Source organism: Neolamprologus multifasciatus, chromosome 15, assembly GCF_963576455.1.
Source record: "Neolamprologus multifasciatus chromosome 15, fNeoMul1.2, whole genome shotgun sequence".
NCBI classification, from domain to species: Eukaryota; Metazoa; Chordata; class Actinopteri; order Cichliformes; family Cichlidae; genus Neolamprologus; species Neolamprologus multifasciatus.
This window is the reverse complement of record NC_140453.1, coordinates 18,387,873-18,406,974: the sequence shown is the minus strand read 5'-3', so window position 1 is coordinate 18,406,974 and position 19,102 is coordinate 18,387,873. Positions and strand designations below refer to the sequence as shown.

General features: G+C 38.4%; 1 protein-coding gene across 1 annotated transcript; it reads left to right on the top strand.

Annotated features, from left to right (window-relative positions):
• Positions 1 to 586: 586 nt before the first annotated feature.
• rab10 (RAB10, member RAS oncogene family) lies at positions 587 to 17,085 on the top strand. Its single transcript, XM_085132474.1, has 6 exons — positions 587 to 1,306; positions 7,686 to 7,746; positions 11,198 to 11,336; positions 13,914 to 14,003; positions 15,377 to 15,478; positions 16,002 to 17,085. Exons 1-6 carry the CDS (start codon positions 1,180 to 1,182, stop codon positions 16,086 to 16,088), a joined length of 606 nt encoding a protein of 201 aa, XP_084988600.1. The 5' UTR covers positions 587 to 1,179; the 3' UTR covers positions 16,089 to 17,085.
• The last annotated feature ends 2,017 nt before the right edge of the window (positions 17,086 to 19,102 follow it).

Here is a 19,102-nt window from a genome sequence, read left to right as displayed (position 1 = left end):
CATTCCTAAGGAGTGTCTGAGAGTCAAACAACTCTGACAGGCGGAAGAAGGAAAGAGTCTCACAAACACACAAAGCCAACTCTAAAAGGCCCTACAGCAGTTATGTGTACATGCAGACTGTCTCTCGGTGTGTATACTTATTACAAGACTTTAGAGGATCAGTGACCTTGCACTTCACAGAGCAGAGGATGTGGGAAACGCCCGTAACAAGCACAGAAGTACTTATATATGACATCACTTTGCCTGACTCACAGCTGGGATAGTCACCGCACCAACTGCCAGCTTGCCATGAAAGCTGAAACACACCCCGGCTACTAGAGATCCGCATGAAACTCGTCGCCATTTTGGGTCACTTGCGGCATTTCACAGTGAGATATGAGCGGCGCTTTGAGCCTAAATGTCAGCGTATGTTACAGAGTAACATTTGCCCTTTCTGTCAGGCTAAGACACGCCCCCTTTTTACCGCTACAATGCCTGCTTGGATAGCCATTCAGATTAGGGCGCTTGAAGGAGCGACAGGTCAAATAGCCAATCAGAGCTGTGAATTTTGACAGAAGGGGTGGGAGTAGGCGTGCCAAAAAGTCTAGGGTGTCGCCGCGGTGGCTCCCATTCGAAGGCGACGGCGGTCGTCTGTATTTCGGTCTAATCTCTACAGAAAAAAAAGCGAAATTACTTGGAACAGACAGCAGATTCGGCGCACTTTCATGTCTTGATTTTTCCCAGTTTCTTCTCGGTCGAGCTTGTCCCAGGGCTCTGGAATGACGGGGTGTGCCGAGAATCTGAATTAGCTCGCCGTTAGTTTGAAGAAAGAGTGAATCGGGGTAGAGTGCGAGAGAGGAGCCATTTTGTCCCGACTGTGTGGGAGAAAAGAAAGAGTGAAAAAGAGGTATCACACAGAAGGAGATTCTATTTTTGCTCTCATGCTGTAAGGGGGGGTACCACGGTCGGGTTTGGGAATCTAGAACTTCTAGGACGACTCTACAGGCACATTATTTTGGGTGGTGTTTAGCCAACTAGCTTGCCAAAGCTAATCAACAAATCCACAGTTTGTTAACTGTTAACAGCCAAGAGGACAGTTGTTGGTCAGGTTGGCCAAGGAGCTGGCTTTAGACTTCACATAGGCGTACTCTAGGGTATCGGTTTTTGTATCTATCGGGGTGAACACAAACTGATTCTTCAATGGCGAAGAAGACGTACGACTTGCTGTTCAAGCTGCTTCTGATCGGCGACTCGGGCGTGGGGAAGACCTGTGTGCTGTTCCGCTTCTCTGACGACGCCTTCAACACAACCTTCATCTCCACCATAGGTAAGAAGATCACGGGCGTTGTAACAGGTGATTTCGTTGACCCTTCTGCATCCGCCGGAGGTAGTGTGACAGCTGTGAGGCTCGCCTGCCTCTACCCTGCAGCTGGAGGCTGTATGCAGGACGGATTTGTTGGTGGCTAGTGTGCTATGAGCATGCAGCAGCTCTCTCTAGGGCCTGTACAGGTTAGCTGGAAAGCTAGTTGTGCAGCCTTTATGAGCTCTTACTAAACCATCACTTGCTCATTATTTTTCAAATGATTGCGACGTTAATAACAAAACGCTATCATTATATCTTGGTTTGGTTTAACTGGGCAGCAACAATTATAGCCCGTTAAGTCTCCAAATTTGCTGTCAGTTTACTTGACCCAGCGGCTAAGAAGCTAGCAAGGCTAGTAGCACCACAGGCCCGTGCTGCACTAGAAAAATCGCCTGTGCATTTAAGTGACAGGTGTTTACTTCAAAGTATCAGCCTATATAGGTTTATTGAAAGTCCTTGTCAGGAATTAAAAGTTAAAGGGAACAACTGTATGAGTGTTTTGATTTGAAGCAACAAGAAATACTTGATTGTAAAAGCATAATTTTACTTGATTATCACAAGTTGAAGGTGTGATTATTCACGGGTTCATGGTTTCATGGATATCAGAATCAGAAAGACTTTATTTATCCCCAAGGGGCAATTAAGATACAACAGAGCAGCATGACGTTGAAGATAAGGACAGGGTTCATGCTTCAGATTGTTGTCACCGCTAATAGTAATGGAGGTGAAGCTGTTTAAGCGACTTGGATATTCTAGCATTGGGAACTTGATTATATCATGTAAGAAATTAACTTTTTAGGTGAAAACTTTGACTATAGTGAATCTAATTGTATAAAAGCAGCTGAAAATTGCATTTTCTTTCTAAAATTAGAAGCGCTTATAGTTTGTATTCTAAGTACTTGAGTAAATACTGTATACTTATTTACTTTGCTCAAGTGCGCCAGTGAGAACCATTAAACAATTCATCATGATGGCATCACCATCCCCTCCCCATCCGTCCTATTCACGCATGCGCCAAACATCACGCTCACATGAGTCAAGTGTCAAACTATGTCAAGTCCCTGCATGGCCCAAGTGAAGGCTCCATTTACTCCTGTTGCTTAAGATTAGTGATGAGTAATAATGTAATATAAAACGTGCTTTGCTCGACTGCAATGTGCTGGTGTTATGTGCTCGATTCATGGACTGAGCTTTCTTCTGAAGCCGTGCTCTTTGTCACTATATAGCCGAAAGCACACAACTGGAAAGGGCAAATGTATTCTCACTGGCATCCAGGCTAGATTAGATTTGTTCAGCTAGAGCACTGACCTGTCACTCTGTTGTAACTCTTCATGTCACATGTACTCGTTTTATTGTTTTTGTCATACCTTTAGTTTTGCTTTGACTTGCAGGGTGTTTTATTACACCCCATGTTGTTTCTCAGCATGCAGTCAATTAGATTTAGGCCTATGTGTTTTATTTGAGTCAAAGCCACCACATCAGATCTGTGTCACTTAAGGGAAGAAATGTGTAGTGTTAGTTGGAAGAAGGGGAAAATTGGTCCAGACTAACAGGTTCTTCAGCACGTAGAGATTGGTAGTGACCTTTGCTCCTTGCATAGGTGCTTTCCTGGCAAGATGGGTAGTAAGTCAGTACTTTTATGTTTTTAAATCAGCTACAGGTGCTTTATTTGCTTTGTTAAATATATTCTATATACTCTGTGTACTCTCCTCCATGTGAAGCAGCTGAGGATAATGGGTTAAAATGGTGCTGGAGGTATTCACACCGTAAACACAAGGGATTTTCCTCCAAATTAAAAAAAAAAAAGTGGTATCATCATCCAGACTAAAAATCAACAGGGTTGGAATGAAAGTACCGTTCAGTTTATTTATGTGGTGTTTCTTTTACTCAAGCATAAAATACATATTTGTTTATCAATTGGCCATAACTAAATGGGAATGTAAATACAGACTTGATGCTTTAACTGTGTGCAGATGTAGTCATCGCCCCTAAAGGTCCCTTTTGAGGCAGTTTCTGTGTAGTTAATAAAAACAGAGTAGTGTTATCTGGCACAGCTTCACCTACTTCTAAGGTGCATGGATAAGAACAAAAAGTCAGAATGTGTTGTCACTCATGAAGGTCTAAGTTCACAAGCCAAAATGCATCAGTCAGATAATAAAGTAGTTCTGTATATTGCAAGTGTTGCTGGAGCTTTAACCTCTCTGTGTAATTACGTGGGAACAAACTATGTTGGTTATGAAGGTATTTAAAGTATCAACGGGATCAGTCACAAGTGCTTGAAAAGAAAGTGTTGACAACACTCACTGTGGTCAGTTTAGTTTAGGAAGTGATCGTTTTAAAGTGTTCAGTATGTTATGATCTGTCAACTTGAAACTTAAGAAGAAATACTTGGAAATCAAGGAACAGAAATGATCTCAAGTTGTTGTTTTTTTGCTGGCTCCTTTGTAGAGTGTCCTCTATAAAACTGCAGCATAGTTCGTGCACTTGAAAGCTCCTGGCTCGTCTCTTGTCTTTGTTCTACATCTGTATTCAAAACAAAGCCGCGTGCAACGTGATAAGCTGTAAAAATTGTATGTAGAACATGTCATCTTTCTCCAGTCACGTAATCTGTACATACATTGGTGTATATGGTTATCAAAGCAAATCTGTAAAACTATACTTTTAAGATTATTTCAATCAGTACAGTTGATAATGTTCTAGCAAATCTCTGTATAAATGTCTCTGGAATATATATCTATGTAGGCACATTTATACATATCTAATCCAACAAAGACTTGCAAATGTTTAAAGAGTAGGTGTATACGGTAACCAAAACAATGGTTCAATCTGTGCCTCGGGTTTTATAAGGAAGGTATGAACAACAAGGAAAACACAATCACTTGAACACGAACAAAAATGAAACTGTATTATTCGATTTAGACTCTGTTATTTGCAATTCACTCATCACCTGAACAATCGGTACTGCTTTCACCAGACTAGTATGTTTTATCAGTTTCACATGGATATCACAGTACAGAAAGCCACAATATTAAATTGTGGATGTTTGTATATGATTTCAGTCTCATTTTCAGAACTGTCATGCCTCTAGTCAAGAGGCTAGGTTTGAACATGAAAATGGGGTCCAATGAAACCTGCATGTGATAACCCTGCCACAACTGTACATTCACCTAAGAGTGGTTTGAGGTTGGGGATGAGCTTATCAAGCAGAAATACTTTTCAGTATTCACTAGAAACTGCCAGTCTCTTGCTCAGGACCAGTGCCACTGTGACAGACCTGACATGCTAGCTTTACCTGGTGGCTTATACACTGCACCTAATTTTTGAAGAAGTTTTACACTTTTCTTTTTCCTTTTTTTTCTGCTTGTACAATATCATCTATTCTCACTGTGCCACACATACTTTACCAGCCTGACCTGTGGTTGTCAGTAGTGCATTCTTCTGTTATTGTTGTTTAAGTGGTTGGTGGGAGACAACTTTACATTAGATTCACAGCTTTTAACCTACCAGACAGTGGTCAAAAACTGTTGAAGGATCTAGTCACCAGGATGTTACTCTCTAGTTTTGGACTTAGCGTTTTGAAGCGTTGTGTTAGTGTTTTGGCTGCCACCATGTTGTTCTTTTAGAACCAGGAGTTAATTAGTTTGATAGCTCAGTTACCTAACATAACAGCTAATGCCTAGCAAGCTTGGTTGGAAAGCTACATGTGTTAACTGTACCTGTGCAACAGCTCATTAGCACAAAGAAACGGGCTAATTAAATACTAGAATTTGACTTCTTGCGATCTAAGAAAAATGTTTATTTATTTATTTTTTAAACCGTATCACTACATTAAGCAACAGATAAAATGGCCTTTAATTTGAGATAATGCTTACAAGATATGAGATAAGGTTGGCAGAAGCTTTCCCAGAGTAGCTTTATATATAACATCCCAGAGAAGCCATAAAATTTCTCTCAGTTACATTTAGGAAATCCTCCACTAAAGGGGGCCAGATTTACTAGTTAATAAACACCTAAACTAAAAAGCTGAAATGAACAAAACTCCCAACGGCAGAAGCAGGACATGAAACAGGAATGTGTTCTTCCTGTGACACAGGACTCATACCATTGGAGACACAGATTCACAGCTGTTTCTCAAAATACCCCCACTGGAACCCCCCCCTTGCTCTCATCCATCTCTCATTCCTGCTTCCAGTCAGTCTCTCAGCCCCTCTCCCTTACAGATTACACTTATTAAGTGAGTGAATATGCATAGTATCGACTGAAATCTTTTTCCATTTAATGAATTTTGCACGGAAACTGGCAGAAGCGGACAGTGGCTTTCATACTTGTGGAAGGAATGGTTCCTCTGGTATTAAGAAGAAAGCCGACTATAAACCGCTTGCATCCAGCTCAACAGTCACGTCTCATGGAAAGTGTCATTCTTTACGGGATAGGTATAACTGTTTTCCCACTGATTGGATAAATGATCCGTGATTGCACAATGCGCATAACTTGTTTCTTTCTCTTTTTTTCCCTTCAGAGTAAAAAGAGTGAACCTCTGTGTTTACTCTCCTCACTAGTAACACATCATCCCTGTTGAGGCTGACTTCAAAAGCTTAACTTTTGTTGTGTAGAAAACTCTCCCTCTTTTACCAGCGTTAAATCCTAGCCTTTCTTTCTGTCCAACTGTATCTTTCTCTCCGTGGGATGTGCATAATATTTTGTGACTCAGGCTTTGGCAGGCAGTTTCCTCATTATTCTATAAACTTGCCCCACCTAGAGCACAGCTGTTTCTTGGACTCTTTAACCAACCACAACGTCTGACCAAGAGCAGAACTGACAGCTCAGTGTTTAGCAGGAAAACACCACTTGTTGGCTAAAATGAAACCGATGAGTCACCTACCCTTCACATTTAAAGTATAAGAGGATAATAATCTAGTGTGTTTTACTTTCAAGTGGGAAGTTGATGGTTGAATTGCCTTCTTATGTTTTCTAGCTTTTCCAAAGAGAAAGAAGTTAGTGGTTTGAGTCAAAAAATCCCCTACTGTTATTTAGTTCATTATAGTTTTGAAATGCAGAAATCCTACATATGCCCAGGTGAGGTGTTTAACAGTTACTGTAATATCATGAGTCATTGGCTGTTTGTTGTAGCACAGATTTAAAAGGACATAAATAGGTTATACTAAGCAAAAGAAAAACATGAGGGAAGTTGCCCCCCTGTTTAATAAGTAACCCCTCTACCCTTAACTGTAGCTCTACATCCTTTTTTCCCAAATGATAAAATTCAAATTCCACTGAATGTGAAAAATAAGCTTCAGTAACTTTCCCCTGCTTGACAGTTATTTGTAAATCTTGAAAACATCGACATTGGAAAGATTGCACACTGCACCACCACAAAACTTCTCCCCCGAGTTCAATCTCCAACCAAAAAGGAAAAAACAACTTTAGGCTGAAACCTCAGATATTACAAAAACACTTAAAGCACTAGTTTAAAAAAAAAAATCTTATTTTAGATCACCGAAGTTTTACAGTTGTGAGAGTAGTGCCTGAGAGGATGAGAGGGTCCTCCTGGGTTCAAGTGACGTAATCTGATAATCAAAGCAAAAATATGGTTCAGTTTTTACTTAACTATGGACTTTGGTAGCAGTGCATTCATCTTATATTTTAGTTTTTAACGGTGAATGGCAAATATCCTGTAGGTGTTTGTAATAGTAGCCAAAAGGTGACAATTAAACAAACAAAACAGAAAATATAATGTTTTAAGATGAGAAACGGTACCAGTAAGTACAGTTATTCCACATAAGGTTAAAGCAATATGATGAGCCTGTGTTTGCTTACTTATCATAAATTTATAGAAATTTTTCTGTTGTTTCTATTTCATAATGCAAAATGTAAAAAAAACAACCCTGGTGACCAAGTTCAGTATTTACTGGCTCATATGGTCTAGTGCGCTTTAGTCGTAGTAGCTTTATTTTTCAACCTTGTTAGGATCAAATGCACTACAAGGTGCAGCCTATATGTATATTATATATATTTAAAAAAAATACTCACAGCTGTCTGAAAAAAGTATAATTTTGACCTCAGTGACCTGGTTTGTGTGCACCCGTTGTTGCCCAGCTGCTGATCACAGCTGTCTGCTGAGAATGACACTGCAGAATCAGGAAGAGATAATACTATTGTCTCTGTGATGGCAACAGTTGTTGCTCAACCGCTTTTGTTGATTTATCTGTTTCTGACCTTCACTTTCTCTTTGTCACAGTGCTGGAGCCGTTTATTCATTCATCTCTCTTCTTATTCACGACGGCTGATGTTCTACAACTGATGGATATTGTTTAAGCTGACATGTTTGTTTTTTGTTTTGCAGGAATAGACTTCAAGATCAAAACTGTTGAATTACAAGGAAAGAAGATAAAACTACAGATCTGGTGAGTCAGTTATAGATGTGAGTTTTTGTTTGCATGCCAGTGTTGTGCAGATGCGGAAAACACACCAAGCTTGTGAGAATCGTGTTTCAGCGTAGCCTCTTTTGTGAATCGTTATGTCATAATGAAACATCTGTTTGACATACCTCCCTTAAGCACTGAAATATGCAGGAACAGGAAATGATCATCAGTCCATTTGGTCTACTGTAGGGTTATCGTTGTCCGTACCAGATGAGTAATTATTTCTTCTTTCTTTTTTTTCCCACATGAGTAGCGCCCATTGAGTAAGGCCCAAATGCTTAAGGAATGCATAAATCTTCATATTTTGGAGCTTTTAATCGGTTAAGTTTGGCAATTGTAAAATTGATTAGATTTGAATTACAAATTGTCTCTAAGTATTACGGAGAGAAACAGGATGAATTAAAAGAAAAGAAATGCATTTGTACAGCAGATTGTCCTTAGTATTTGGTCTAATTCTTATGAGTCTATAGGATGAAATCATTTGGGATTGGTTAAAAAAACTAATACTGTTCTGTTAATTTTCCTGTGGAATCCTTTTTCTGACTTGGAAATTTAAAAAAAAATCCCATAATTAGCTTAATTTGCAAATTGAAGTTGTTGGAGAATCAAGTTCAAGTAATGAAGATAAAAAATGATTAATGTAAGGTGCTTGGTGCTTTTGTAATGAACAGAGTTGCAACTAAAGGTTTTGGTAGTCCAGTTGAGGCAGTCTTTTTAGGAATGACAGTTCAAGAAGAAATTAAATATAGTAACCAGAATAAAAAGATATGTGACATGAGCAGTTTGGTTTGAAGCTACAAGATGACAAAGAGCCAGTTATTTAAAGGTGACTGATAATGGTGAACAATATGGACATTTTTTTTTAGTAACATTGAAAAGAAATTAATCAGAGCTTTGTGATGCATAACCTGAAGTAGAAAACATGATAACTACAAAGGTACAAATACATTGTAGCACAATACAAGAAGACAGTTTCAGGTCAATACAGAACCTGTAACGGATATTCTGCTTCTCTGAATACAGTCCATTCATTCAAAGATAATCTTTTCATGTTATCTCAGAGACGGACACCTGCACATCCACACCCACTGTTACTCTAGAAAACAAGCACAATGGACAAAAACGTTATTTTGAGTAACTTGTCAGCTTAGTTTCTTGGGATCTTGCAATTGGGAAGTTGAAATCTACTGTCTGGAAATGTAAGTTAAACAGCTGAAATATTAAAAACAAACTATAATAAAAAAGCTCAAATTATTGAGGTAGTACAGAGAAGTTTGATTTGTCACTGGAAGGTGAAACTCTAATCGAATAAAACCATAAATGCAGTACTGAATAGAGGACAAACAATAGTGGGCAAATAATTAATAAAGAAGCTAATTACTGTCAAATTAATGATCGTACTTCATATTCTTAAACTCAGTGGTTGAAGACATTACTTTATTCATTGTCAGGATATGTTTTCATTTCTTGAGCAAAGCTTTTGCCCAAAGAAAGCATTAGAAGGACAATTGAAGAGTAAAAATATGTCTTTCTTTATTAAAATGCATCAATTTACTTTTTGCTATTTGGTTGTTAATAAGTGGATAGCTATGAGTGAGTATGAAGTCATGAAAGATATTTTGCAAGACTTTAATAACTTGCACATGCATAAAATTTGTGTTTGCCTGCAGCCATGAATTTAATATGATTAACATCAGATCACGTGCATTTCAGTCTCAGATCAGATTTTCCCTTCATCCTGTCCAAGCACATTGTGTCTTGATTAACACTCGTATCTAGTTAAACACCCTCTTTAAGTGTAGGTCTGATTTGCTTTGGTGCCTGGTGCTCCTGGGCTTCCTCTCTTTCCCATGTCAGCGGTGATAGATGGATGTTGGCAGAGTTTCCACAGAAAGCAAGAAGTGACTGCTGAGGCTGATGCTAGTGCAGACATGCGAGGAAACCTGCAGTGGATTTAAATGTATTTGTACCTGGGTCAACCCGCCTGCTACGGCTTTGCAGTTTGTTTTTTTTCCAAGCAGTGTTAAAATTAAATAACATTGTTCCTGTAGGCCTTAAAGCAGTATCTTTTTTTTTTTTTTTTTTTTTTTCCTTTTTCTTTTTTGTCTCTGCGTCGAGTTTGAAGTGTGCATTAACTAAATATTTTATCATGTATGTCAGCCTCTGTTGGTGACCAAAAGAATAGCATCACATAAGCAGGTTCACATGTCTGGCACGCCTTCTACTGAACTGTAACTGGGACAAATAATGAAGTTTTTGCGGTTAAGAAGACTGACATAAATAAGTGGCACTAATTCATTTTTAATGGTACATAATAAAGTTCTAATTATCTTTAATCACTTTATATGTGGGGCTTTCTTCAAATCGTATTCAACTAAATGTTTAAATATTCACTTGTTTTGATTGTTTGACTTTGCTGCGTTTATGAGCTGAGCAGCACACATACATTAAAATATTCCTTTAGCTTAAAACAGTGAAATTTATATTACTGGCTGATGTGGAAAAACTTTTTATGTTGATGAAACACAGCTGTTGCAGATGGTTTGCTAGATGAGAGGCTGCTTTTTCCTCACACTTGAACTTTTTTCATGGTTTAAATTGCTGTCATGTTTTTAATCTAGTCTAGCTCATAATCCAGTAACCTCAATGGTTTGGATCGTACTGTTTCAGTTTTGCATTTAGGACCTTTATATTTGTATGGCAGCAATGAGGTATTCAACATTTTAGATAGCTGCTGTTCTTAATTGTAGGCATATCTACAAACTTTATGGCTGATTATTTTAACTTAATCACTAAGAATCTTCTCACACACACAGACACATACATAGAGAGAGTTTGCTCTCAATGCTTCCCACAACAGACTGACTGATGTCACTGCAAAAATCATAATTACTGTGTTGGTCAAAAGTGACATAACAATGAATTAACTTTTCAAATGTTATACAACTTTTTTTTTTTTTTTTTTTGCTTTTTTTTTTTTTTAGTTTTCATCAAACAATTGTTTGGACATTCCCTCTGGAACTGTATTGTTGGTGAATTTTAGCCCCACATTATACATGAGTGCTTACAAGCCCAAGGATCAGTCGCTCAAAGTGTCACTCTTCTTCTTAGGGTTCAGCTTCTCTTAACTAACAAATGTCTTGATTGTCTTTAATCAGAAAAGAGAAAATCAGAAAGAGTCTTAGCTGAGTTTGGACTCTTCAGAGTTATTTGCTTATTTATTCTTCTGTTTTGAACAAAGCGTTTGTAGCTGATAAATGTGTGAAATCTCAGCGTATTATGAAGAAATTTAAGCAATTCTTTGGTCAAATTTTATTTGTGAAGCACCTTTCATGCAGGTCACTGCAGTTCAAAGACCAAATAAAAATAGTAAAGCAAAGAATAACGCAAACCCAAGAAAACGCATGCAAATAAAAACATGTGCTCTGTGCAGGGACACAGCAGGGCAGGAACGGTTCCACACCATCACCACCTCCTACTACAGAGGAGCCATGGGCATCATGCTGGTCTATGACATCACCAACGCCAAGAGCTTCGAAAACATCAGCAAATGGCTGCGCAACATTGATGAGGTAAGGAAAATAAACACCAACACAAAGTATCTGAACTCGGTATCATTTTTATTTTTATGGAATGAATCGTTGACACTGATTTTGCATTTATTTCTTTTTGTCTATGGAACAAAAACATGGCGATAAACACTTCACGGGAATGCGGCCAACATGACTAACGGGCTAGTTAAACTGTGTGCAGCGAGCTGTGGAACAGGAGTGTGTGACTAAAATGAATCAGATGAGCCAGTTGTCTGTATGCATGTGTCTCACTGCAGAAGTAGTTGTACAGTTTTACCAAGCAGTACCACAAACAGTCTGACACGACAAGGGCGGGTTTACTTGTTTCAGCCTGTTTTTAACATTGTAAAAGTTGAGTAACAGTGAACACATTCAAGGTGAGACACCTGTAACATCTTGTTAAGACCATTGGCTGAATAAAAGATGGCTGTATCTGCTGTGAAACCCCAAGCTGATCATTGCCAATGCCATCTTGGTGTTTTGAAACCTGTCATGCTGTTACTGAGGTCACAGAGAAGAGGAGCTGAGGGCTGTTTTTCCTATAAACTTCTATGTAACCTGAAGTGCTGTTGGAACCACAGGAGTTTCCACCTGCTGGTTATTAGAAAGACTGCAGGTTTCAGCAGTCTGATTCTTTGGATCTTGATGTTGTGTCCTTTTATGCCGTGTATGGTTAACGGTCTGATTATGGCCTGACTCAGATGATGTAGGGTGTTGCTTTGTGCTGGGAACAAAAACTGGAATCGGGTGCTTGTTTTGTCTTGTCTTTTTGTGGTGACCTTCTCACATGTTGTGATGTCATTTGGGGGTTTTTTGGGGTTTTTTTTTTCGTTGTTGTTGTTGTTGTTGTTGTTGTTGTTTTTTTAAGGAAATGGCCACAAGTAGCATAATGGACAGACTTTTGTTAACTACTAATGAAAATGGAGGCTCTTAATCATTTACAGAGCAGTTGTGCTGAGGATTATCATGGCCCGAAAAGGAGATGATTATGGGAAGGTGGAGGGAGACTGTAACCTAAACTGTGCAAAAGCTTACAAAAAGAATAGTTTTTTTTAGAATATGAGTACTGTGAAAATGTTGTTCGTATTTAAATTTTACAAGTATCACATTTTGAGCCAAGACAAAGCCTGATCAGGTGCATCCAACTTTAATCCAGCCCCTTCAGGATCTTTCACAGTGGTGTTAAAATATTAAAATTTATTTTGTTTAAATTTCGCTTGTTTATTATTGAATCTGCAGTGCTGTGTTTTGTCAGTATAAACAGCATTCTTCTTGGGTTAGAAAAAGGACTTTGTTTGTGCATCTGTGTTTTATCAGAATAGATGAAGCCACAAGGATGAGACCTAATGTACACTGATCAGCCACAACATTAAAACCACTGACGTATGAATGGAGTTGAATATTCTGCTTGGATGTGGTTGTAACTTTGACACAAACCAAGCCAACTAAACATGGTTGTGGTTCTAAAGACATGCCCCCATAAGCCTCCCACGAGCACTTGCACTGCAAGACCTCTTCAGAAACCACTCAAGGAACACAAGACAGCGCCACAGGTGATGATCCAGCCTACAAAAGCCAAAGACCCTAGTCTCATCCGTAGGTGACACCTGATTGAGCCTGATCCACAGAGGTCCCACTGGCAAACACAGAAGAACTAAAGGATGCCAGTCCAAGATCAACGGTGTCCACACCTTCCCACATCTTAACTATTTTTCTAGCAGAGAGAGTAACCAGTATTATGCAACTGGTTTTAATGTTGTGGCTGCTTAGTATTTGAAATGTCAGGTTAGTTGGAGACAGGTGTCAGAGACTGTTGCAAAGTTCTGTGATTATAAGCCAAGCTGCAACATATGGTAACTTTGTAACTTTGTTTTTTTAGTGTCTCTTCCGCTGTCTTTAGTATTGAATACATCTTGTGTCTCACATGATCTCAGTAGTAATTATTGCATTACACGAGTAATCCTGAGGATTCATTCCAGATCAGTTTAGACCTGAGAAGTTAATATGACTGTTTGGATATTGGATGTCTCGCATTAGCTGTCTGCATTATTTTCTGGTGCAATAAAACACTGTAGGTGTTTGAATTTAGGCCAAGTGGATTAGGTGAGACTGTGTCTTGTATCATTTTTCTCACCCTTGCCTTTAGAACCTTGAGTTTAGTAAGAGGAAGGAAACGTGATGCATTTACCTGTAGTAGCTCTGCCTTTCTTATCCTGCATCTCTGTATATAGAAGTTCAGACACTCCTAATAATATCTCAAACTTCAAAAGTGTTATTAGAGACCACTTATGTTTTACTTTATTCTCTGAGTATGAACTGGACATGTGTTGTTTTGCAATAATGAAATGCCCTTATCCTGGAAAATAACTCATTATTTCCACTCGCTCTACCTACTAGTGGTAATTAGACAGCACTAGAAATTGGTTCTTTTAGAAAAGGGCCTGAATCATGGGCTCGACTGGCCAGCTTGGATTATCTAAGCAATAAATCCTTTAAAAAGCTTAATGTAGATGAAATTTGACTGTTTGGCAAATGTGATCTAATAATCTCCTCATTTTTGTGTTTTATTTTTTTCAGCATGCAAATGAGGACGTTGAGCGAATGCTGCTAGGCAACAAGTGTGACATGGATGACAAGAGGGTCGTACCAAAAGCCAAGGGAGAGCAGGTGAGGTGGTGCGGTCCTGTGCCGCTGTGAAGGGACATTCGTCAATGAGGTCCTGCAAGGCTGCAGCAACGATTGGTTGATTCGTTGCTGCAGCCTTGCACTTTGAGTTTGCAGCCACTCATAAAGTCTTCTGTAGTTAATTGTGGCTCATTTGTGTCCGTCTGACATTTCCATGAGGTTACTTTCTGCTGAAGTAAATAGGAGTTAAATGCCCTGCTAGAACAGGTGATAGTAGCTTTGTTTGTGTATTTACAGCTCAAACGTTCCACTAAAATCAGTACGTCTGTACAGAGCTGCTATTTGTCTTTCTGCACAAACTGAGCTTGTTTCCATTGTTTAGCATTTCTAGTAATAATAACTAACAGTGGAGAGATGAACTAAAAGGAAAGAAATGAGATGCTTTATTTTTCTCATGAACTGTAGTTAAGGTTCCCTTGTGGAAAGACAAAGAAACAATAACCTAGTTTTCTCAGTTTTTTCGCAGTTCAAATGCCAAAGCTTGAATTATTTGTACTAAGCAAGCCATTTAAACTATTGTGAAATTTCGTTTAGCTTCCAAACATGAGACTAAAACTGTAGGTAAAAAAATATAATGTTCAGTTGCATTCATTCTTTTAACAGAAAATTGTTGTTGAATAGGGGGGGGTGAAAAACCCCTCAATAACCTGATATTCTTAGTATAACAGCTTGGTATCTACACTCATTTTAACTGCCCGTATGCCATCACTTCACAATTTTATGGCGGAAATCCATAAAATTTTAACTTTTTTTCAATAGAAAATAAATCTGTCCATGTGACTGTGTCTTATGTGTCCATAGTTCTTAACTTCTTACTTTCTGACAGATACCACCTGTATCATGTAAAAGTCTGAAACTTATAATAGCCACAATTAAACACTTTTAGACAGTAAAAATAAATTAATACAACTAAACTGTAACAAAATTGATCTAAAAGGAAAAATAAAATAAAAACTATAGCAGCTCAGGGGACATACACGCTCAGAGTTAAACCCCCATTTTGCATTTGTGAGCAGTACTTGGATGTCTGTCAGTTTGGCAGTTGGATATCAAGTTGATTTAGAGTTTAGTTTCTGGATTTAATGTTCAGAGTTCAGCCAAAGTTCATCCTTAACAGAGCTCTAATCAGCCAGAACAAGTGGAAACACCTGTGTGAGACTGCAGGGCCTTTAACAGATTTGGTTTAAAGTACCAAAGCAAACTGGTAGTTGACAATATCAGCACACACACACAGTTCCACTCAGGCAGGTGTATGTGTGATACTTGATCTCTGTTCTCCTCAGGAGATCAGCAGCTTTATTTTTGGACCGGGCCACATGCACAGTTTCTGACTGGGTTTGTTTTCTTCCCCACAGATTGCGAGGGAGCACGGCATTAGGTTTTTTGAGACGAGCGCTAAGGCCAACATCAACATCGAGAAAGCTTTCCTCACGTTAGCAGAAGACATCCTCAGAAAGGTGTGTGCTCAATGTCTCATGTGGAACATGTGTTCAGTAATTTATTTATTTTTTTCCGCTAAGGTGTCAACCAGTTATGAAACCTGATGGCAACCATTCATAGCTGTCATTCTCACCCTTTCTTTATTCATACTGAAGCTAAAAAAATTTTGTGGAGTTTAAACAACAAACAATGCCTAGATTCCCATCTGTAGATTAAGATTTTAGTTCAGGATTATCTGTAACCAGCATCAAGGGAAATATTCCAGTATTTCATTAAATTAATGTTTCAAAGACAGTTTTGGCTTTTATCCCCCTTGAATGACAGGCTGATCCTGATATGTCTCAGTATTTGTTTGATTTTTGGAAACTGGGGAAGCATCTAAACTAGGAATTGGTTAATGATGTCAGCCTTAGCAGGGAGGATTTGTGGACATAAACCAGAGTGGTTGCTTCACATTTTTCCTGGTGCATATTTAATAAGATGGGTTTTTGTGTGTGTGTGTGTGTGTGTGTGTGTGTGTGTTTTGTTTCTCTTTGACAGACGCCTGTAAAAGAGCCCAACAGTGAAAACGTTGACATCAGCAGCGGAGGAGGAGTCACAGGCTGGAAGAGCAAGTGCTGCAGTTGAACAACTCCTGTTTCAGTCACACTAACGCACACAAACACACTCAGACACACACAATCTCTCTCTCTCTCTCACACTGCTAACTCTAACTTGCCCTCTAACCTGTCTCATGAGTTTTCTTGCACACTGACATTCTGTCTCTTTATCAGAATAAAAACAATAAACCACTTCATATGTCTAATCCCCTCGTTCCCACTTCTCCACCCAACTATGTTCCTCCACTCTGCATCTAATGATCATTTTTATTTCCGATCAAAAGAGAAATCCAGTCACATTTCTTGTCATTTGTTTTAAAGTTTAAGTAAAAAAAAAAAAAGGAAAAAAATGTGTGGAAAAGACAAGCTCATATTTTTAATATTTCCTTTGCACAGGCTCACCTGGTTGGACACCCTCACACCCCTCCCCCTTTAACCCCACCCACCCACAGCACTCACCTTCAGTCTGAGGAAATCAAAGTTAAAACAAGATAAAGTAGGATTAACATTTTGTACATTTAGTGCGGTTTCTGTTGTCTAACCATATTTGGTCATTTACAATTTGTTACCAAGTGACAGAGGCGTGGCTAGCTCCTTTTGTATATGGGGGTTTATTTTGTCCTGTGCCTTATATGGAAGACAGGGGCGGGGCTGTGTGGTGGGCGGAGCCACATTCATTTAATGAAATTACAGTTTAATAATGTGTCGGTTCAGGCTCTCTTCATGAAGACACGGAACTGAAGCTGAAGCGTTTGAATTTCTCCTCCAGCCAAAAGAACGGCATTATACAGTATGTCCTGTTTGTTGATGTTTTATTTTATCTGTATGATTTATTTCACTTTTTATTTCTTTTTTTGTTTTGTTTTGTTTTTCTTCCTGCATGCAGATTTCTTTGGGTTGGAAACGTTTCTGTAACGTTGTGTAACTTTTGCCACTGGGTAACTGTGGGCGGGAGGTACAGAAATTTTCTTTGGAAATTCAAACAATTTTGCAGATCCATTAAAAAATAAGCTTGTTTAAGTTAACTTGTTTGTCCTCAATCATGTGCAGTGTCTAGTTTGATTTTTAAAACCAGCCTGACACTCGAGGTGTGCGTGACCTGAAGATGGCACCTCAAAGTTCAGAAAATAAGGGTGCGTCTTCTTTGTTAGTAGATTGTAAATTAAAGAGGGAATTAAAATATGATTGTTTTATAAGAGGTTACAGATGCATAAATGCTACAAATAGGTTATTTTAACCTGTTAGTAGATGATTGCTAGGCAACATGATATCAGAGTCTATGGTATTGATGAGAACCTTCAGGGGTCTAAGACGTACCTTTGTCCCAAGCTTGGCTGCTTAACTCCTGGGCTCTATACTAGCTCAACATATCCCAGGTATCTTTCTGTTTCCTGGATTCACATCAAGGACGAGTGGTCACACGAAACTGGTTATCAACTCACTAAGTAAACTTAGAGTTTCCCCTTTTACATAAATGGGGTGTTTTAGAAGATAATCCCTATGAGTGCCACCTACTTCAATAACAGACATAACAAATATACCCAAGTGCAACACTGTTGCAAAAAGGACAGGTGATGAATGCTACAGAAAATCACTAATCTGGTGATGTAGTGCACAGAATGGTCAAATAAAAATGAATAAAATTTTGTGTCTTTATTACTAATACTAAGCACATTGATGTCAAACTCATTTTAGATCATGGGCCACATACCACCCACTTTGATCTTAAGTTGTCCAGACCAGCGAAATTACGTTATAAATGTGTAAAATTACAGAAAGAGTTTAGGTAATTCATTGGCCAGATTGCCCTTTAATCATAATAATAATAATACATTTTCATTAATGTACAGAAAATGTCCCTTTTTAATCATGATTTATTGTAGACTCTTCTGTCATTTGATTATCTATCAGTAAATTAATTTGTAGTATAAATAGGAAAGGTATTTATCAATAGTAAAAGTTGTAACACTTTTGGAAATATAATTCTCAACAAATAGTTCTTTGTTAAATCTGTGCAATCCTTCAGATTTTTCCATTTTTCTTTGCTTGAAAGCTCTTACAGACAGAACACTATTCAATAGGCAGTGATTTCATACATTTCTAATCTATGGTCACAGCATAATTGACCATGGCGATATATTCCAGTAAGAAGTGAACTACCTTAGTAGCAGTGTTGGTCAAGTTACTTGAAAAAAAGTAATCAGTAACTAATTACAGATTACTTCCCCCAAAAAGTAATCCCGTTACTTTACTGATTATTTTCAAAAGTAATTAATTACTTAGTTGCTTTTTAAAAACACTATTTACAACCTGAATAGGTGATAAAGCGATAGATCTTTCAGCCCAATTCTACTTTTTCTGCATAATCCATCATACAAAACGTAATCAAATGGAAAAGTCTCTTTTTAAAACTTGTTTTATTATTTATGCATCAAGCAAAAAATTTAAGTATATGCAACATTCACTGACTGGAAGAAATTTGTTTAACATTTAAACCTATTTTCTGCATATTCCAGCACATAAAATATTTTTTTGTGTTTACACTCACTCATTCAAATAGATGCAAGTAAAACATAGCAGAAAATAAATACAATCAAAGACTAGCGGTCCTGTTGCTCTATTTTCACCTGTATAGCAGGAGTGGCGAAGGCGGAGGTTTGCCCTGGTGCAGGTGTGTCGTAGTGGTCAGTGGAAGGATCTGGGAGTTTCACATTCCCGTGGCAGCGTACTGTCGGTGCTTGCTCGGAAGTTTAGGGGGTTTTTCGCTGTAAAAAGTTTTCTTCCCACGCAGTGAACAGCGGATGCTAATGTTTTTGTCACTTTTTATGGAATCAAAGTCAAAGTAAGGTCAGTGCTTCCACGCTTTAAACGCTGCACGCTCATACTCTCTCCCGCACTCGATATATTATACATTGTTGATCTGCACACAGCTGTTGCCACAAACGTCACACTCGCTTACATCATTGTCATGAGACACTCTTGCAAGAAAATCACGGTTTTAGTAACGCAGTAACGCAGCGTGCTTACGGGCAAGTAACAGTA